Below are 21,861 nucleotides of genomic sequence, written 5' to 3' on the forward strand. Positions count from 1 at the left end.
CTGATCAGAAGTATAGATTTTGGAATCGGAGAGCATGGTCAGTTGTTTCAGTACATCAAAATGTTCTTTAGAAGAGTTCGTCGACGATTGAATTTTGGATGTAAAATAACTGGATTTAGCTTTCTCAGTCATCTCCTTATAGACAGATAGCCGCTCGATTCACTTCCTTTTCTATTAGATCGTAGTTAAGGTGCCATTCCTTTCCAACCTTAGACAGGCTTGTTTTTGTAACCTTAGTTCATTGTTGAAAAAAGGTTCTGACAGTAAGCTTCTATCATTTTTATATACTTTAACTGGAGCCAGATGATTTAGAGTGGAATTTATCCACAGATGGTAGTTGCTAGAAGCAATGTCGAGGTCCGTCAACTACATGAATTGAGCTAGAGTTGGATTTAGAGTGCCAGAATTAGTTTTATGCCGGGGATGGCATAACAAACAAGAAGGCCGGTGGCCGGTGCTTGGGTTATCATCTAACTTTAGATGAAACATGACCGCAAGGTGGTCAAATCAAACAAGAGGGATAAAGGGCAAAACCAAAAGATGCGGGTTGTCTGAAAAAAATCCCATCCAGCAGATGGCCTGCCAAAAGCGTGGGTCCTGTTACTAGTTGGGCTAAACCCAAGCTCGCCAAGAAATCACACAAATGAGCCCAGTCGTTATCCAAGGGGTTTTCAAGATGAAAGTTAAAATCACTGGAACAGTGAAGTCCAAATTAGCTTAAATTTCTAGTAGATGACCAAGGTTATGTATCAAAGTCGACCTTGGACATAGGGAAAATAGATCAGAGCCCCATTGAAGGAATAATGACTGGTTAATTCTATTTTAAAACAAAGTGCTTCACAGTCTGGAATTATAGGAAGCGATAGAAAAGATGCCTCGAGGTGTTTATGAACAACCACTAATCCTCTGCCTCTTTTTCAGACAGTCTAGCCTGAAATGGAGTAGCCGGGAGATGTAGCCGTAATGAGATCAGGACCCGAGACGATGTCTGCCCAAGTCTTACTGACAAATGCTACATCAATACGATTAACTTCTAAAAAAAATCTGCAAACTCCAGGGCATTTTTAATCAAAGACCAGGCAAGTATACAACGAATATTAAACTAAGGTTTGCATGATTTGGCATTATGGGAGCTATGTGAATTCAGTGCTTGAATTTATCCTCAGAAAGTGATAGATTACAGTGCGAACAGAAAATCACATTTGTAACATCTGATGGATGTAGAGTAGGGCCAGGACATTTCTTATCTAGTGTCTTCAGGTTGAGCAGCTCCTCTCCTGAGTAACTGAACATTAGTGATGATTGGGGAGTAAAACCGGCAAGGGGCTGGCGCGGAGCCAGTCCAGGCACAGATGGGCGCAGACAGACTTGCCTTTGGCTGGCTTTGAAGACCGGCATCCATAGGGGTGTCAGGGAAGTGCTGGGAGCACTACTCAGCACGACACAAGTCAATTAAAGAACAAACACAAGGGCAAAATAATCACAAACCAGGGTCCAGCAACCCCTACTAAGAATCATAGGTTCCCCTGTGAAAGCTGGTAACTTTAACCAAAGCAAATAATTAATTAGAATGCTGTAAGAAGCTAGCCTGGTGTGTAGTGGACACCTATGGTGTTGGCACCTTATACTAGGTCCAGGTAACCCCAAGTAGTAAATAAAGAGTGTCTAGGAAGCCAGGGCTCTTTAGAGGTAGCTGTGGATGAGCAGCCAACACGTATCTAGGCGGTGTGTAAAGCACTTGCAATGCCACAGCAGTCACACAGCAACTTATCACACCTGAAAAGATCCACACATTTTTGCAAAAATAAAGGTACTTTATTATAGTAACACTGAACCAGATTACTTATAGGCAGTCCCCCAACGGTACGTACAAACTACCTACCTACACACACACACACACACACACTAATAGCTAGGAATTAGCATAAGAAACAACAAGCATTGGCAAGAAACTATAGAAAAAAGCTAGGGCCCTAGGGGAGTGCCAAACCATATACTAAAATAGTGGAATGCGAAGTGAAGTCCTCCACCCAAGGATATCGAGTAGTTAGAGGGGAGCTGCGAGAACTCAGGGCCCCAAGAGGTGAGTACCTTAGTGCACCCCAGGAACCAGGAGAGCAGAGGTAAGTACCTGGTCTTCCCAACGACTAACAAGACGACTTTGCGAGAACAGGACCAGACCAGAGGAACCCAAGGGTGGATTCTGCAAGAAGAGGACCTGCAACAGAAAAGGACAGAGTCCAATTCACGATGGAGTGTCTAGATGGGGCAGGAGACACTACCCACCCTTCTGTGGAAGAAGACCCGGGATGACGAGGGGAGATGCAAATCAGCTGTGGAGACCAGGAAGTGCAGAGAAGTCCTGCAGTTACTGGAATGAGCCGGGGAAACAATATTGCAAGGCACGGTCGCCTGGGGAGTTGCAGTCTTGTAGGTTCCTGAAGTGTCCAGTTGCGGTTCCAGAGGCCAGGAGCAGAAGAGGTCCATTCAGAGGAGACCCTGTGGAGCCTTGCAAGCCGAATCTGGGGACCGACCTGCAAGGGAGTCCCTAAATAGCCCTATCAGAGCGGGTCACTGACATCAACCGCCTGAGCTGGCCACTCAGATGCTCCCAGGGGCCTTTGCACATCTTGTTTTCAAGATTGCAGAATCACCTGACCACATGGAGGAGCTCTGTGCACCACCCCTGGGGTGGTGATAGACAGGGGAGTGGTTACTCCCCTTTCCTTTGCCCAGTTTTGCGTCAGAGCAGGGACCGGGGGTCCCTAGACTGGTGCAAACTGGTTTATGCAAGGAAGGCACCAAATGTGCCCTTCAAAGCAAACTGGTGGCCTAGGGAGGCTACCCCTACCCAGCATTGGAACACCTTTTTCCAAGGGAGAGGGGGTTGCCTCTCCTCTCCCACAGGAAATCCTTTGTTCCGCCTTCCCTTGCCTGCACTGGTCAAGTAGCAGGAAGGCAGAAACCTGTCTGAGGAGCTGCAGCAGCATGGCTGGCATGGATTGCCTGCAAACCTGGAAGATTGGTAGGAGCAATACTGTGGGCTCATCTAAGATGCCACCAGAGTGCATGGAGTCATGCAACCAATTTTGGCAACAGTAATGGGGTATGATTCCGACAAGTTTGCCACCAAACATGCTTGTGTTCGAAATTACCATTATGTAGCTGGACACAGGTAGTGAGTGACCTATTGTCAGTACACAGGTAAAAAATGGCTTCCCCACACTTACGAAATCCAGTGCATTGTAACTGGAGTTTGTAGTGGCACCTCTGCTCATGCAGGGGTGCCCTCACACACAGGAACCTGCACCCCGTAATTGGGGTCACTTACAGTGACCTTGTGCAGTGACCAATAGTGAAAGTGTGCATGCGCCTTTTCACATAGGCTACAATGGCAAGCCTGCATACATTGTTTGCATGGGCTCCCATGGGTGGCATAATACATGTTGCAGCCCCTGGGGGACCCCTGTTGTAACAATGCCCTGGGTACCCAAGGGTACACCAGTATGACAACTGTGAGGTGTAAAGGGTACGAAGGCAACCAAAACTGGAAAAGAGTGCACAATCACTGGGGTCCTGGTTAGCAGGATCCCAGTGCAGACAGTCTAAATATACTGATTAATAGGCAAAAAGTAGGGGTAACCATGCCAAAAAGAGTGACTTTCCTACAAACACATTCAACAATAAATAAACAAACAAGTTAAAAAGGCAAGTTGCATCATGCAAAGAAGGCGATTGGGGAGTCAGGCACCTCCCAAGAACGCATGCTCGTGCTACAAGGAAATCAAAGAGGAAAAAGCACCCTTGTAGAGCTGCGCAAGTGTGCTGTTGAGCGGGCTCTTAAACCGGCATCCAGAGGCGTGTCAAGGGGCGTGCTGTGAGCACTACTTAGTGCGACACAAGTGAATTAAAAACCAAATATGAGGGCAAAATAATCACAAAGCAGGGTTCATTGTACATGTGGTTTGCGAATGACAAAAGCTACAAACCTACTGAGCAGCTATTTGGATGGTGGTGAGGAATATCTTGGATATCTCTGGTGAGCAATCTGACTCAACAGTGATGATGCATGATACCTCTATATTCCCAGGGATCACTCCACAATACTGGTAATGGTTTGAAATGGTTATGGCCTCATCCTATCCATATTATTTACCAGCAATGGAAGACTCTGGCCTTTCTGCTGTTAGAGAGATGGCTTCAAGAAATGTACCACATAGCTTTGCTAGGCAACTACCTCTTAACTTAACCTTGAAGGCCTCCCATATCATGCCTGCTTTGGGTACCGTGTCCTTATTCCTAAGGAAGAATTCCACTATCTCCCTCCTGAGTTCTTAGCGGAACTGACCATCCAGTAGCATATTTGGGGACAGCATACAGGTGTTAAGTGGGGAAGTGACAGCTGGTAGTGCTAGCTTGAGAGTGACCGGAGAGGGGTTAGAGTATGTGCAGGCCAGATATGTGGCTTCTCTTATCCAATGTGCCATAGATTGGGATATTAACCAATAATCTAGCCTAGACCAGCTAGAGTGCACAGTGGAGTAAAATATGCCCTCTCTATCATGCGGATGTAGCCAGCAACAGCAATCCACCACGTCATATGCAGATATGTCAGTGCGCAAGCGCTCCGCCGCTCTGTTGCGGTAAGGTACTGTCCCAGTCCCTCTATCTATGAGGGGGTCTATGGCCAAGGTTAAAGTCCACTCCCCATAATAAATATTGCAATCCTATATTCACCACATGGTTTCAAACTATCAAAGAATGAGGGGTCATCAATGTGTGGTGCACAGCAGTTTACTATTGTGATGGATTGCCGCTTTAGTCTGCCCCAGACGATAGTGTATCTCCCCTGTGGATCATTTCTAGCCCCTTGTGGTATGTATGGGGTGCCTTTGTGTATTAGAATTGCTGTGCCACGGGAGTAAGAGAAGTAGGTGGCGTATTGTTTATATGAAGCCCAATGTGTCCCGAATGAGACCTGTGCACCTGGTGCCAAGAATACCTGATGTATGTAATTGGGATGCGTGTTGTGTAGCAGTGAGTAACAGTTGAACTAACCTTCCCTTCCCCCCCCGCGATGATGGCCCAATTCCATCAAGTATAGCCCTCCCCTTAAAATCCCAATTTATGACTACCAACTTTAACCGTTGAATCTCTAAGGGTGTTGGGGTGATTCCCACTGAGTGTCCATCAGAGGGCCGCACGGAACCTCCCTAGTGAGAGAGGGTGCCTGGTCGTCCTGTGTGAGGCCAGGTGAAAGCCACATCTGGCTAGCTGTCTGATCTCCAGTATGCTGTGGTTCATCTAATTTAAATCACAAGCGACAATTATTAACTGTTGGGGGGTACGTAAGTGTGGTTCTTCTCCTTGCTCTTCATGCGCGAGCTGCCCCAGTCCATCAGAGTGGTACGTGCTGCCAGCGCCCCTCAAGATTAATCTTGATCCGACAGGGTTGAGGCTGGACCCGATTCAGTGCAGTCACAGTGCCGCAGCGACCCTCTCTCACGGTTTTGTTTCAGGTATTCACTGGACTTTTGTGGTGTATCAAAAATTATGTCCTTTCCCTTATTCGTGATTTTGAGGTGGGCTGGATACAGCATTGCATAAGGAATTTTTGCTTGTTTCAGTTTCTGCTTGACAGTGGTTTATTTTTCCAAGCCTCCTGCACTGCTATTGTGAAGTCCAGGTAGATGGATATCTAGTTTCCTTCAAATTTCAGAGGTGCATTTCACGACCTAATCATAGCGTAGTGTCCCTGTCCCTATAGTTTAGCAGGCGTGTGATTATCGGTCGGGGCCCCCGGCCACAGTCTTGCCATCAAGGCCCTGTGGGCTCTCTCCACCACTAGTATTTTATAAAATGCCTCTGTGCTAAATAAGGTGTTAAGCACCATACACCCAGTAACTGTGGATTCCGGTATGCCACTATGTGCCAGTTGTTCCTTCTGGACCTCGCTTCCAGGTCCTCATTTTTGTTCGCAGTGATTTTTAAGTTTTTGTCCATTTGCAGTATTTGTTCACTTTTAGCTTGCAATGTGTCTTCTACATCTGAGATACGCTGTTCAGCCTCTGTTATGCGTCCGGCCTGCCTCTCCAGTGGTAATGAGCAGGTCTTGCCTGACATTTATATTCTCCATCTTAGTGTCTAGGGAAGAGAGGCTAGATAGCATTGTGAGGAGAAGGGCTTTCATTTCTCCCATTTCTGAGGTCTCCCCCAGTGTTAGGTGATTATGTGTTTGGTTGTCCATGATTTCTGGCTGTAACCTGGACGCTTTCTTGGCTGCAAATTGTATTTTCGCTTGCTTGGCATCAGATTGCCCCATGCCTGCCGCTCTTAAAGCAGGGGCCCCCGCCTGCGTTCCCTCAACGGATCGGGGGATGGGGGAAGAAAAGGCAACCTCCTCTGCCTTGTTGTCTTATCTCTTTGGGGTCTTGCTATTAGTGTCCTCGGTCCGAGCATGTAGTTCCGAGGCCTGATGCTGTTACACCTAGTTGCCCTGAGCCTGTGTGTACTTTGACCAGTCCGTTAATCCATGCCACGCGCGACAGCCAGGAGACCCGCCTGCCGCCACCCATAAGTATCTGGTCTGTGAGAGCCTCACAGGAGTGTGGCGATCTTTCTCACCGGCTCTCTAGCGCCCCCGTCACTGATCGATGGTTCAGAAGTATAGTGAAGGTCTCATGGCTGTGTAGAGACCTAGCATAACTAGCTGTCTACTACTTAAGTGTTTTATATTATATTTGGTTATTTTATTACAGCCTTTCAACTCTACCTGAAGTGACAGACTTGAGGACCTTTATTTCCTTGTATTTATAATTGCAGAACTTAGTGATTTTGGGGTGGAAAGGGGACAACTGATTGGGAGGGAGGTGAGGGGGACAGTAAAAGAGAAAATGAATGGATTACGTTTGTATTGTAAATGAATGAAAAGGCTCTTCTTATCCAAACACAGACAGCAGCTGGCTTCAATGTACGTACATAGAGTGTATACGTGTTTCACTATTTACATTGATAAAATGCGCTAAGCTGCAGTCTTTTTGTCTGCATGGTGATACTTGTGCAGAGTCTTCATCTGGCAATGTCTGCTGCTGTGCACAGAAAATTCGGCAGGAGGATCCCATACATAGTCTGCTCTGGATGTCAGGACTGTAGGGTGGCAGATACCTCAGCTTGTCGTTGCATTCAGCCATGTCCTGCTGCCAATCTTATTTCCTAGGTACTCTACTCCTGCCCCAGTGGATAGCAACTCTGAGGTTGGCCAACAGAAGTTGATACAAATCGCCCGCTATTATTCGGAATCAGTATAACATATTCCAGCAGGACCATCAGTGGACTTGATTCTAGTTTGCACCCAGTTATTTGTACTATTCAGTAAAATACTTCTATCCAGTACCTATGTATCGGTTCAAAAGTCCATGCCAGGTGAATCAAGTTTGCACAATCCATATACCAGCAGGGGTATGGGTCTACTTGGATCTATCCTAAACTCCTTTGTTGGAGTGAAGTATACTCGATAAAAAAATACAAAGTCTAATGGCTTATGCTTTATAGTAACTTTGCATGCAATCAAACTCCCACATTGCAGCAGTGACTTCAGAATCCAAATCTGCTTCCCACACCTGCCTAAAGTGCCTCCTATTCCCAGATGTTAACTCTGAAATCATTGCATACAACCTAGAAACCCACCTAATTGTATCGGGGGATTTGATTATTTAAGTCATAGGTGTAAATTCCTGAAGCTAGGTCGTGTAGCCAGGCACCCTGTCCAGTCGTGTGCCTCAGCCTAAAGTATGCAAAAATGTCTAGCAAGATTGTCTTGCATTTTGCCTTAAAGCAGACCATGGTTAGAAAATCTGTCTATATGTAGATGCACCATTACCTGCCTTGTGAGGTTTTGCCATGACTCTACTTTCCCCAGTGACTGGTAATGAAACTGCTATAATGCAGGTAAGTACAGGAACTAAGCATTAGTTTAAACATCATACAGCACCAGATCCAGCAGGTCATGGCCGCAGTAAGGACCACAGCTCTAGGTCTTTGCAAGCCAACTGGGAGCAACGAGACCAAGAGCACGTTCCCCCATTAGCTCTTTTTCTGTTATCAGATACGGGATTCTTCAATGTGGATGGAACCCATGTTGAGTGTAGTGGCAGTGAGCTGCAAGGTAGCTTTACTAAGTCTAGGGCCTCAAATTGTCTCCTCTTAAATGGTAGAACCAGTCTTTCCCTGCTACTTCTTGGATGTCCTCCTGCACAAATAAACCAAGCTAAACTTGTTCTAAGGTTATAGAGAAAAACTTTAATAAGTAGGATAGGGATAGTCATAAAAATATATACAAAGAAATGGGTGAATACTCCTCTTTAACAGTGCTATGGAGAGTGGGGTATACCTTAATACAGTCACAGCAGTAGGGGGTAATAAGTGCTGATTTTGGTGTTTTTACTGAACTATTTTCTTTCTACAATAACGTAATGTTAAAACAAGCAATGTTTAAGTACATAAAAGGTCACTCAGTATGAGGATCAAATGTAAATGAATATCCATGAGAGTAGTGTACAGACCTGAAACCATTCCTCTGTAAGTTCCCCCTGATTTCAAGGAGGTCATCAAATCAGATTCCAAAAGATGACGCATTCAGTTGTCTAATTCCCTGCAGAAGGAGTGCAATAACGTTTGGTATCACCAATGACTATCCTTATTCAGTCCAAAGTCTGTTTGCGCCTCCATGATTGTCTTCATTCTGAACTTGACCAACAGCTGTAAGTTTGAACTAAAACACTCCTCTAGGAGTGATCTTGTTGACAACTGTGTTAAACAGCTGCAACTTGATTTTAGTTTAAGAATATAATCCGAATGTTACTCTTTTCTGAGTTAGTTGTTTTGTCCAGCTCAAAATATGTATCTTTCTAGCAACTTGAGGATACCTTGCTAGGGATATGGTTGGTTAGTAAACACAAGTTGATCAGATGCGATATAGCACACCTAGTGAATGATTTCACCTAGTGAGAAAGGAGTACATAGATATTTGCCTTAAAGGTAATTTAAATATCATTTACAAGTCAGTTTAGCAAGTACTCTCTCATCGTCTCCAACAGTGATTTTATTTATTTATTTATTTTGAAAGGCAGAATTAGAAGCAGGGTTCTATAGGTTATGGAGCTTTCAACTTGTTGTGTCAAGTCTCTCTGAGGGTATTAGATGTTGGAGAACAAATCTCAAAGCTAGTGAAACACTGTTGTTTAAACCAATAATTCTAAATAATGATGTGCATGGTTTTAAGCGTCTTTGGTGATTTTATCAATACATAAAAGTAATCAAGAATCACAATGGTACATAACTCACATATAGTTAAGTTTGACGTGTCACAAAATGGAAGATAAAATAAAAAAATACTTACATTCAAATCCCGGAAGTATTCATTATAATCTAGGGCATAGCCCACTACAAATTTGTCTGGAACTTCAAATCCAACAACTGAAACAAAATAATATTTTAGTTTATAAACTGAATTTCAACAGAAAAGCCAAACCTAATCAAGGATAGCATTTATTTCCTGAAATCACATAAATGGATGGAATCACGTTTGGCCTGATCCTACCCCCTACGAAGAAGAAAACCCACTGACTACAAAGGTCTAAAACAGTTCAAAATATTTCTGTCAAAACAGATCGGTAAAGTGAACAACAGAAATGGAAAGAGAAAAGGATAAAGATCAAAAAACAAAAAAAAGAACAAAAACACAACTCTACTTCCTGAACCACTGAACCTAAAGAACATATACGAGCACTATATACATGAAAGTAGCATAACATAACTCTCCTGATCATCAGAAGTGGAGCTCTCTTATGACGAAGAGAAAAATTCATATCAAGAGGAGGAGATGGATTACCAGAGGACCACCAGGACACTGATCTTGCAGGTGAATTAATCCATTTAGTGTATTTATTGTCCCTAGGGATGTTACCTTTTCTACATCTACATATATAGACAAGACACTTCTGTGAGTTCACACTGTCCCACTAAAATAGGAGACGAAATGCAAGGCTTGTGAAGATTTGTTGTAATGCCTCTCATCCTTGCTTTAACAGGAGCATCTCAGCAGTACTGCTTCGAGATAATTAACTGAAAGGCATGGGAAGAATTTTAGCTCGTGCTACATCATTGTCTATCAGAACAGGTAACACAAAGGTTCTCTAGATAAGAACAAAATACACTGTTACAAAATAACAGTAATAATGTTAGAGCACGGCAAAACTAATCCCTTTCCTTCAGGAATGCAAACAACAAAAATAAAGCATGTTCGGAAGGAGAAATATCATTCAAAGGGGTAATAAGAATATCCCAAGAAGTGGTGGACTCTAGTCTCGATCAGTGTGGACTGACCAAGCTAAGAGGAGGCAAATATGATCATAATAATCTCAAATTATTTTAGATGGTAAGGCACGTCACTGACCCAACATTGAACCTCATAATAGAAAGCATTGTGATTTTTGCAAATCTTCAAAGTAGAGGCACTGCCAAATTCATAGGTTCAATCTACTAAAGGAAACTCTCCACTTGCATAGAAGGGGAGGATAAGTCAAATGTGATTACATCTATTTAAGTGATTTTAGAACCATTTGTGCCTCTAAAGTAAGGTTTTTATGGAGGCTGGGAGGACACCCATTCACTTCTCTAGAGATATTTTAGAAAGATAGTATTCACACAGCCATACAGACAGCAGTGTTCAGATTAGCACAGAACACTGACAAGCTGGTGTCCAGAAGAGTGATGCGGGAAATAATGTATTCTGAGCAATAAAATTAAGCTCTACAACATGCAAGTGCATTTTAGGTTTTTAGATTTGCCACATATGACTACTTAGTCAAGCCTCAAATTTGCTAAAAAAGAATCACACCAGTAGGATTTGCAGTTTAGAAGGTCAGAATATATTTAGGTGCAAACCAACAACAAAAACAACACTGTTTAAGCATTAACATCTGAGAGGCAATACTCTTAATAAAAAGGGAATTATATAACCCGTGGAAGGTACAAAGAAACAAACACAGTTTCTAATGAAACTATTAAGAGATCGAGAACGGTCAGCTACTCAGTATGCAGTCTTGTCTGCATATTGACATTGGTGGATATCTGCTAGACCTCCAGCATTCATATTTTACATGCTCGCAAAAATACTCTTTATTTTTTACATCTTTTTATTGAACAACGAAACAGCCATTGTAGAATGTAGCATGCAACAATAAAAGACCCATATGTATTGACAACTCAGAGACAGATTTCAATCGGTGTCACGTATCAAAAGTATAGCATTTTGATCAAGCATCCCCAGGTGACTTCGTTTGGTATAGCCGGATCAATGTTGTTCTCAAAAACACTCATTCTGTTTCTAACACAATCACTCACCACAGATCTCAAGCATTGTTAAGCAGGGTCCAAGAAGTGTTAATTATATACTTAATAATCACAGTCGAACATTTCAAGGCGCTATTGTGATCGAGAAGGTCATGCAAACTAATCATACCTACTGAAGAGTGAGGATAAGAGTACTTCAAGATTAACTTCAACTCTTCATAACAGATAACATGAAAGTTGTTGCCAAACCTTGGATCAATGAAAAGAACCTGACCAAGGGCATGCACCTACTTTCACAGCAACCAGACCTCACTGGCAAAATAAAGGGACCCCTGGATAGATGAGAGCCCAGAGACCCTTTTGCCAGCCCGAGGCATTTGGTAACAGAAAAAACTATTCTGACATATCAATATTCTACCAACCAGGTTGTCTTTAATGGGAAGTCTACTCAAGGAAACACTTGATCAAAACTCCCAACAAATTCACAAAATTCCATATAGCTAACTAGGGTATTAAGAGGTATATTGGCCTTTGCAAAAAAAAAAGAAAATAATAATAATAAAAAAAGCAGAGGAACTATTGACACTGGTTTCAAAATATCACACTAGCACCAGGACACCCTTCCAGGAGCAGCCAATAAAAAGGCAGTTTGCTTAAGCACATGAGAAAAGACTCACAAAAGTAGCCTTATTTCAGCAGTAGGCACATTGTGAAACATCTGCTATACTATAAATCCCCAGGTTTTTCCACTTTTTAAGAAACACTGGTTAGACCTTTGCGATTGTCTGAGGCCTGTACTATCATTTCTTCTAGCTTTAGAGCCGTTGGCTATCACAATACACCGGCATGTGGAGATTAGAGGAATAGTAATGACAGCCAGTGTACTTAAAGCAGTCTATTATACAGATAATGTTCTGTTGGTTCTTTCCAGCCCCCAGGAATTGACAGTTGCGTTGGTAAAGGTGATAGATTCATTACAGGACTAAATGAGTCTTGGCCACTGACACTTGTCACTGCAAAAGCCTCATTCTTTTGCTGACTGCATTGTAAAATAAGATATCTGGGAGGAAATAATCAAGGGTAGGTAAATATGATCCACGACAACTTCTCTGCCTTGCCATGAAGGCATATCAGATGCAAGTTCTTTGTGAAAATGCCATGCTCTCTGTTGCAGCCACCTAAACTGCAGGCTGTGAGAACTCACAATTGCCAGGTATGAAAAGGTGTGCCCGACACCTAAGAGTACCTCAAAATTGCAGACTCTGAATATTAATGGCCTGACATTATATTAAAGGAAAGATAATGCTTACTTTTGTGGGTCGGCAGAGGCCAAATATAGTGCTCTTATAAAAGACACACCTGATCCCGGGAGAAAGTAGAAAGCTCTGCAGGAACTGGGTGGGATATGGTACCCATGGGAGCTCAGTACCTACACAACCCTGGAGCTGCCCCGGAAAACCAGAGTAGCAATATTTCTCTCCAAGTCTCTCTTGGACAAGGTTTTACATACATGAATAGACCGACGGGGAGGTACATGACTGCAAAACTAAAAATCCAAGGTACTATTCTCGTAGTATGGTCAATTTACATTGATGAATGAAAAAAAAACTTCCAGTCCCAAATTCGTAGGCTATTAGTCTTCTTCAGTAGAGCCCAGGTATTGCTGGGAAGAGACTTGAACGTCACAATAAATCCTATACTTGAAAAATCAGCTGTCCCTGACGTGAGACACATCAAAAACAGGACTGCTCTAACTGATCCGATGCCCGACAATGCGCTATAGTGGAACCATGGTGTCTCCTTTATCCAGTGAGATGGACCATACATTTACCTAGTGCCTGCATAACATCTGCACTAGGACGGACTAATTTATTTTACTCTGCAGCTCACACAACATTTAGTACTGATAGCTATTATACCACGTAGTGTTTTAGACCACGACCTCAGACATTCACATAGACATACATATGGCCAAGTGTAACTAAGGGACTATGTCATATGAACATTTCTCACTGTCAGGCTCCACAGAACAAGGCTCATCTAAGTACTCCCCTCACCCAATATCTAGAAGCTAAGAAAGACTTGGTTAGATTGGGACAGACATTATTTTGGGAAGGGGGGGGAAGTTGGCGAGTTGGACGAAACATACACACAATACTAGAACTCCATTAGAGTTGCCAGTCCACTTATTGATGACGTCTATTCCCAGTCCCCAAAGCACATCTTAATGGCCCTACTTAAGGCAAAAATGGAACCCATCTGAGGCACAGAATCTCTATTCCATCTTCACCAACGCCAATACAAATGGGGTGAAAAAAGCAGGTAGGTTACTATCGGCCAGCTTTGGAAAACAGAGTCCACACTATTGACGTCCTCCGTAACTATGCTAGAATTGATAACACACAAGACCGATGAGTTCCACGATACTATGACATTTTATATACCTCGAATATTGCCCCTGATCCAGAGCAAGAGGCTGTTTTTTTTTTTTTTTTAAAGCCGTAGGTATCCCCTGACTGACCAAAGAACAGGTCAATACACTTGAGGGAGGAGCTTTCAGAAGAGAAAATTGTGGATACAACTGATAGCACGGCTACCAGCAAGGCACCTGGGGTGGATGGATTTCCTATAGCGTTGTTCAAAGTAACTAAACCATTAATTGTCCCACCACTGGCAGAAGTTTCTAAGGAAGCCATAGATCAAGGATACCTATGGGATGAATTTGTAAGGGCCAAGATGAACAGTTATTAACCTGCGGTAACCATGGATATGGTTGGAAGCCCTTTTCGTAGCCGCGAAAGGCAGACTAAGGGGGATGAGGGGTTGCTGCGAAGCCCAAGGACATAGCCGTAGCTTGAGAATCCTTGAAGCTATCGAGCGCCAAGTCTGCCTTGTCTCAGAAGAGACGGGTTTCATCAATGGGCATGTCTATCAAAGTAGCTTGGGCATACCCTGACAGATGTCCTCAGCCAGGTGTGGCGCGTCAGGGCCACTGTTGATGAAACCGCTCTGCCTAGAGAGTCTGTGGTGTCCAGTCCGAAATGGATAGTGAACCTTGCTGCTTCTCTCCCATAGGTAACAGCCTGAGAGAGTACTGTCCAGGCCTCTTCCATGGCCTGTGGCAGCTCTTGAACAACCATATCCTGTATGTGGGAATAACGTCCCAAAAGGCATGCAGTGTTCATGGATGTAGGAACGTACCCTCTCTTCTGCATGGTTACCTCCACTTTTTGCCTACTATCAGTGTGCTTTGACTGTTTTTACTGGGATCCTGCCAAACAGGAACCCAGTGATTGTGCGCTCTCTCTCCAAATTTGGTTACCTTGGACATTTGTGCACACCACAATTGGCATACTTGTGCCCCCTTGTAAGTCCTTAGTATATGGCACTAAGGCACCCAGGGCATTGGGGCACCATGGGTCCCCCATGGACTACAGCATGTATTATGCCACCCATGGGAGCCCATGTAAAATGTGTCTGCAGGCCTGCTATTCCAGCCTGCGTGACAAGGTGCATGCACCCTTTCACCACAGGTCACTAAGTCACACTTATGGTAGGCCCTTCCAGCCCAAAGGGCAGGGTGCAGGTCCCCCTGTGTGAGGGCTACCCTGCATGGGCAGAGGTGCCCCTACGAACACCATCTCCAATGCACTGGATTTTAAGTGTAGGGAATCCATTTTACCCAAGTACTTACCACAGGTCACTGTATCCAGCTACATAAAGGTAACTCTGAACATGGGCATGTTTGATGTCACACATGTCAGAATCATACCCAAATACTGTTGCCAGTATTGGTTGCATGACTCCATGCACTCTAGGGCTCCTTAGAGGACCCCCAGTACTGCTCCTACCAGTCTTCCAGTGTTGTGGGCAGATCATGCTCTGTCAGCCCCTCAGACAGGTTTCTTCCCTCCTGCTGCTTGACCAGTGCAGGCAGGGGAAGACAGAACAAATGATTTCCTTTGGGAGAGGGGAGGCAACACCCTATCCCTTGAAAACAGGTGTTACAAGGCTGGGGAGGGGTAGCCTCCCCAGGCCACCGGTTTGCTTTGAAGGGCACATTTGGAGCCCTCCTTGCATAAACCGGTTTGCACAAGTCCAGGGACCCCCAGTCCCTGCTCTGGCGCAAAAGTGGGCTAAGGAAAGGGGGGTAACAATTCCCCTGTCTATCGCCGCCCCAGGGTCGGTGCCCAGAGCTCCTTCAAGTGGCCACTTGATTCTCCCATCTTGAAAACAAGATGTGCAGAGGCCCCTGAGAGCATATGAGTGGCCAGGTCAGGCAGGTGACGTCAGTGACTGCCTCTGATAGGTGGTCACCATTGTAGGAAGCTGGCCCTGTATATACTATATCAAAATAAGCCACAGAGGCTAAAGTAGGTAATACTAATGCTCCCTTTTGTGGTAGTGTAGTAGAGCGGTTAGGCTTATCAGAGGGTAGTGCAAAGCATTTGTTGTACGCACACAGGAAATAACTAGCTCCAGGCTAACGTTTTTTATTTAGTAACAATATATCTTGTAACTTTATTTCTAGAACCGCAAGATTCAGTTTGCAGGTAAGTACATTTTCAGGTAAGTATCATACACATGTATCAACACCACTTTGTTTCAATTTGGCAAGTTAAACAGTTTTCAAAAAAATAGCAAATACCTGTTTTTAAAGTTGATAGAGTGCAATTTTCAGAGACAGTTCTTGGGTGGGGGGGGGGGGGAGGGGGGGAAGGGGGGGGGTTATTGAAAAGTTTGTACGGTTCTGAGGTAAATACAAGACTTAAGGTTCCCGTCTCCCCCAAACATCCACCACCAGCAACACAGGGCTGGCCAGGTGCAGAGGTCAATGATAATCCAAGATTTAAAATGGGCTCCTATGGAGACTTGGGGCACTCGGAATCTGGCCTGCTTGCAGGTAAGTCCCGCGTCTTCGGAAGGCAGACCTCGGGGGTTTAGGTGAGTACCAGGGGGGGCACAGGTCAGCACCAAACACACACCTTCAGTAGCACAGAGGCAGCCGGGTGCAAACACAGTGTTGGGCTCCCAATGCTTTTCAATAGGGGGATCCTGGGGTCACAAAATGCTGCAGGCTAGGTCCAGGGTTCGGTTTCGGAAGACCACAGGCTGGACAAAGAGGAGGTGTCAGAAATCTTCATCCTGTTCTCTCGCAGGCAGTGGGGGTCCTCTGGATTTAGGCTGCATGCGTTGTCGTCAACCCAGGGTGGTCACTTGGTCAGAATCGCCTGTGGACCTGCTCAGGACCGGTAGGCCACCTGGACAAGGGACATGGACGTCGGGTGCAGAGTGGCCAAGGCTTGTGGATCCTGGCAGTTCTGGAGTCCTTTGCTGGAGTTTCTTTCTGGACAGGTGCGCTGTCCAAGGGAGATCCTGGTCCTCTGGTGTGCAGGCAGTCCTCTTGAGGCTTGAAAGAGGTTGCTGGTCCTGCAGGATGAGTCACCTTTTTGTAGCAGGATTCCAGGAGCTAGAGACAGGCCTGTAGTGCTGGGGCCAAATCAGTTGGTGTCGTCAGTCTGCTCTGCTGAGTGTCAGCTTAGCAGTCCTTTATTTTAGTCCTCTTCTTGAGGTCGCCAGGAGTCTGACAAGGTAGGTCTGGAAAAGCTTTCCCTGACAGTGTTTAACAGTTCCTAAACAAGATTGTGCTTACAGGGGTTAAAGAAGCCACTCTTTCACATTAACCGTTTAACCCTAAACTGTGCAAAAGGCCACTGCCACTTAAGTGCATGCTACGCATTGTGTCCGGTGCTGCTCTTTATCAGCCAATCCTCCAAGTATACGGTGACGCGCATGGCGTTGCAATGAATGCGTGCAGCCACCACCGCTAAGAAATTGGTGAAGGCTCTTGGGAATGTTGTGTCCCTGAATGGCAGAACTTTGAACTAGTAGAATTGGCCACTTCCCATGAAGCACACTTAGCAGTGATGTGCGGATTGACTAATGTAGAAGAAGGCTTCTTTAAGATGGAGGGTTGCCATGTGGTTTTCTGTGCAGAAGGACATCTTGCAGCGTGGTCATTTATAAGTGCTCCAAAAGACTAACAGTTTAACAACATGAGGTCTAAGATAGGACGGAGGGTTCTGTCCTCCTTTAGGATGAGAATAGACAGGGAGTACACACATTGGCCTCGCTATTTAGTAGGTACTGGTTTGATGGCCCATTGCTGAGAAGTGATTACACTTCCTCTTGCAATAGTCTTAGATGTTCTTGACTCACTGCTTGACAACACCGCAATATGTTTGATGGTGTGGAACTCCAGGTAGAAGCCAGGCCACCACACAGAGAACCCACGTATCTGAGGTTATTTCCTGCCTTGGCAAAGGGATAATTTTATTCACCCCTTGACGGGTGTTGTGTGATCTTGGGTGAACTGAGGATGAGTATGAGCTTTGAGGTGAAGGTACCCTGGGCCTGAGTCACCTCTACACATTATTTGGCTGTTGCTACCATATCCACATAGACTATAGACCTTTGAAGCGAGTGTCACTCCTGAAAGAACTGTTGTTGTTAGGAACCCTCTCTACGAGTAGTGGTTGTAGCCTTAGCCCCTGCTCTGGACAGTTTCCAACTAGCAGGATTGGGTGTTTGGGTTTGGAGAGCACTCATGGTTTAAACAGTTTTCTTTTAACATTCTTTAGCATGTTATCCACTTCAGGGACAAACAGGCACTCTCAGTCAAAAGGCATATTAATATGACATGTCTTAAAAATGTCTCTAAAGCACATATTGCCATGCTTTTAAGCACAGGCAAGTACTGACTTGCTCTCTCAGTCTTGGACGTTGCCATCAGTAAATTGTACTCCTCTTGCACGAAATTGAGCTGAACCTTGTGATGCTCAGCTGCCATTTGAATTACTGTGTGGTATGCTGTGGTGTCAGTTTGAGACATGGGACCTTATTTTTTTGTTTGGTGTAAGGATTACTCCATCACCACAGTGACAGATATCCCGTCTTCTGAAATATAAATCCCAAAGGATATAGTGGGATTTATATTTTGGTGGATGGGATATCTGTCACCGTTCAGGCCCTTGGTCCTTATAGGGTACTGTTCAAAGCTGCAACTATTCTACAGGCTCATCTTTGTGGCCTGAGCGTATAGTAATGATGCAGGATGCACTCTTGATCAAAGAGTGAATGAAGACAAACACTCCTGAGAGGATGGCGACCAGGGTGATGACTGTGTTGGGGTATTATATAGGCATGGTAGAGGTCGGGGAGTGTGCAGAGTGCTTTGTGCCACCAAGGAAGTGAACTACTAATTACTTTTCTGTGGTACTGGGAAGCTTGCTAGCTCCTCTGTTTTCTTCTTGCCAACTTTCCCTTCTACCCTGGGAGTAAATGTGGTGTTTCTGGCTTCTTAGAGGGAGGAAGGCAAGCAAAGACTATCCCTCTGGATGGATGCAAATCTTGCACTGCCTAACAAACAAGATACTTACCTACACTAACCATTTATCTGGTAGAGACACATTCTAGTATCAGATTTCTTACTGTAGAATTTCCCCCAGGCGTCATACTGTATCCGGATATTTTTCATTGAGCAGTACCCCAAGTGCCATCAGGTGGCTTCGGTCGACTCTGGGTGTGTCGTTGGCGTTGTGGTCGTATATAGGTGCCACCGCGGCACGCTGGGTCAGTTTCTTTCCACGACTTTCCACGCCAGTAGCGCTGAGCCATGAAGAACACTGAGAATGGTGCGCCAGAACTAGGGCCCTGAAAAGGGAGTCCCTGTCCTTAGAAATCAGTTTGCAGTGAGGGAGGGATGGGCGGGTAGGTAAGGAATCTGCAACTATAATAGGTCTCTGCAGGTAAATCAGTACCGAAGGTAAGTAACTTGTTCATCTGATAGACTTCTAGTTGCAGATTCCTTACCTTAGAATAGATACCCAAGCAATACCATCCTCAGCGGTAGGCTGCGAACCAAGATCATACTAGAAAGTTCTGAAGGACCGAACTGCCAAAGTAGCCGTCTTTGCTGACCTGAATGCCAGCAGTAGTGTTTAGTGAAGGTGTGCAGGGATGCCCACGTTGCTGCCTGACATATATCCAAAACAGGAATTCCGTGTGCCAACACTGTGGTGGCAGCAGTTGCTCTCTTGGAGTGAGCATACAAGCTCTCAGGGGGTTGCTTCTTTGCTGTAATTTATTGTTCATCTTTTATGTTTTTTTTTTGTGTTTTATGGAAAATCAAAGCAGACTACCTACTTGACCTGATATACTACATCTAACATCTAAATTATTTTCGACAGATGCCAATTCGTTCTAAGCACAGTTAACCTCTACTTACTCTTTCCTATTTGCAGTCTTTTGAAATGTTTTTTCTGGATGTTGGGATCATACCTAGAATCATGTATTGATGGTCGTTGGAGAAAATGTTCTCTTGTGGCCAGACAATGAGAGCCTTAGTTTAAAATCTGCAGACCTAAATGAACCAACAGTTGTTTATATATATATATATATATATATATATATATATATATATATATATATATATATATATATATATATATATATATATATGTTTATATATTTTAATTTGAGTCCACAAACTGTCTTCAAACCTTTATACGTGTAGTGTTAGTGGACTAAAGGTTCAGAAATATCTAACATTTTAACCATTTCAAGACTGCTCAACATTTTTGTTTCGGAATGATAATGTCTCAAATGTTACAGAACAGGTCTATACCAAACAAATTCACTTCCTTAAATAATGTTTTACTTTCATGCCAGGTTTCGTATAATTCTGTTCAGCCAGTTTTTCTGTACTTTAAGCAAAGATTTATAAGGGAGTTAAAATGGGAATCTTAACTTCAGAGCCACATCTTCCATCTCCTTTACGAATCTGCAAGACTTAGATTATGCTCAACCCTAATAGGATGAACTATTTTTATGTTTTAACGTTTCATAAAGACTCTTTGGTTAGCACAGAAGTTAAGAAAACAAAAAAAAAGCCATTTCAACAGAAACTATGACCTAACCATAATCTTTGCATTATCTATGCATGGAAAGCTATATAATGCATCCATCAATACCTGCATACAGTACTTAAGTTCAGGTTTTAAACTTTTTTTCCCCTCAAACTGAGAATCTGGGGCAATAACTCGAAGCCTAATGTTCCTTACCTCAGCTGTAGATGACAACAAATAATAGCAAAGCCAGTAGGTCTCACCTAAGAAACCAGAGCTGCTGGCTTTGTACATTTTTAGCCATGTTGTACATCCGCACAGCATTGACAAAGCTGTGCAGCATAGCTGAAAATAATAATAGTATTTTTTTTTAAAACAGAACCATGACTCACCCAGTGCAGTGTTACCAACTTTATGTCTGGTGGAAGGAGCCCTCAGACCTTCTAAAGGCTGCTTCTTAGCCAATACGTGAACTACCTATCAAGAGACTGCCTGCTTCTGTTGCATCTTATACTTTCTTGACACAGAGAACCCCACTTTGTTATTGTCCACCTGATGTTCTTTAGTGTGATCGATGTAAAAGCTCAGTGCTCCTTCTCTGAGGGATGAGGCAGAGTAAAGGTGGTCAGAGGAGTAATGGTTTGTTGGATATGAAAAGAAAGAAAGGTGGCACTAGGTAGATGGACTGAGAGGGCCAGAAGCTCCCTCCCTCATTGATGTTATCACAACCAGAAAGACCGTTTTTAAGATCAAGAGGCACATTGGACTACTGTACATCAGCCCAAAAGGGGCTCACATGAGGAAAGGGAGAACCAGACGAACAGGTTGCTTACCTTCTGTAACGCTTCTTCTGGTACAGACTACCTGGCTGCAAATTCTCCATCTTTTTAAAATTCCCCAGGCATCAGGCTGGATCCAGAAACCTTTCAGCAGTACCTCTGTATGCCACAGTGATGCCGCTCTTCTCCTGGAATGATGTGGGGCCTATAAAAGTGCCCCAAAAGCAAATTGCTAGGCATCGTGTAGATTCCTAGACCTGGTATCCTATTAACGGATACAGTCCAACCACAGAAAAAAGAAGACAGGAGGGTCAGTGAGGACTCTGCAGCTAGACAGAGTCTCTACCAGAAAGCTTGACCTGCTCCTTGTGCAAAACAGCCTCTACTTCACAGCACCCCTTGTGGTGGAGCTGAGAAGGTAACTCTTGGAAACAGGATTAACTTGGTCCCTATGTCCAACCTGCACTCGATCGCGGTTGGCATGAAGGTGTGAATTTTCCCCGGTCCAGTGAGACCAGATAAACTGCAAGTGAAGCTTTGTACTTCTTGCAACTATCTCCACTTCCAGCTCTAAAACCAAAGATTGGCAAAGCCAGTAGGTCTCGCCTTTATAAAACGAGCTTTGACTTCACTGTGTCAAAACTTGTTTGTAACCGGAGGAAGGTAAGCCAGAAAATAAGAGGCAAAGAAGTGAGTAACAATAAAGCCAACCTACGGTAATCAATGAGCAGGGTCTAAAACCACAGCTTTTTGCCTTGCAGTGGCAGATTTCAGGTGTAGTCCTAGGGAGATGATCTCTCATAGGCCCCCGCCACCTCCTCTCT

At 44.2% G+C, this 21,861-nt stretch overlaps 1 protein-coding gene across 1 annotated transcript in view; it reads right to left on the minus strand.

Annotated features, from left to right (window-relative positions):
- HPRT1 (hypoxanthine phosphoribosyltransferase 1) overlaps nt 1-21,861 on the minus strand; it is a 486,680-nt gene that overhangs the window by 68,429 nt on the left and 396,390 nt on the right. The window contains exon 8 of the mRNA XM_069212493.1: nt 9,398-9,474. Coding sequence (XP_069068594.1) covers nt 9,398-9,474 — 77 coding nt within the window. The remainder of the gene's footprint in view (nt 1-9,397; nt 9,475-21,861) is intronic.

This window comes from Pleurodeles waltl, chromosome 2_1 (genome assembly GCF_031143425.1).
Source record: "Pleurodeles waltl isolate 20211129_DDA chromosome 2_1, aPleWal1.hap1.20221129, whole genome shotgun sequence".
NCBI classification, from domain to species: domain Eukaryota; kingdom Metazoa; phylum Chordata; class Amphibia; order Caudata; family Salamandridae; genus Pleurodeles; species Pleurodeles waltl.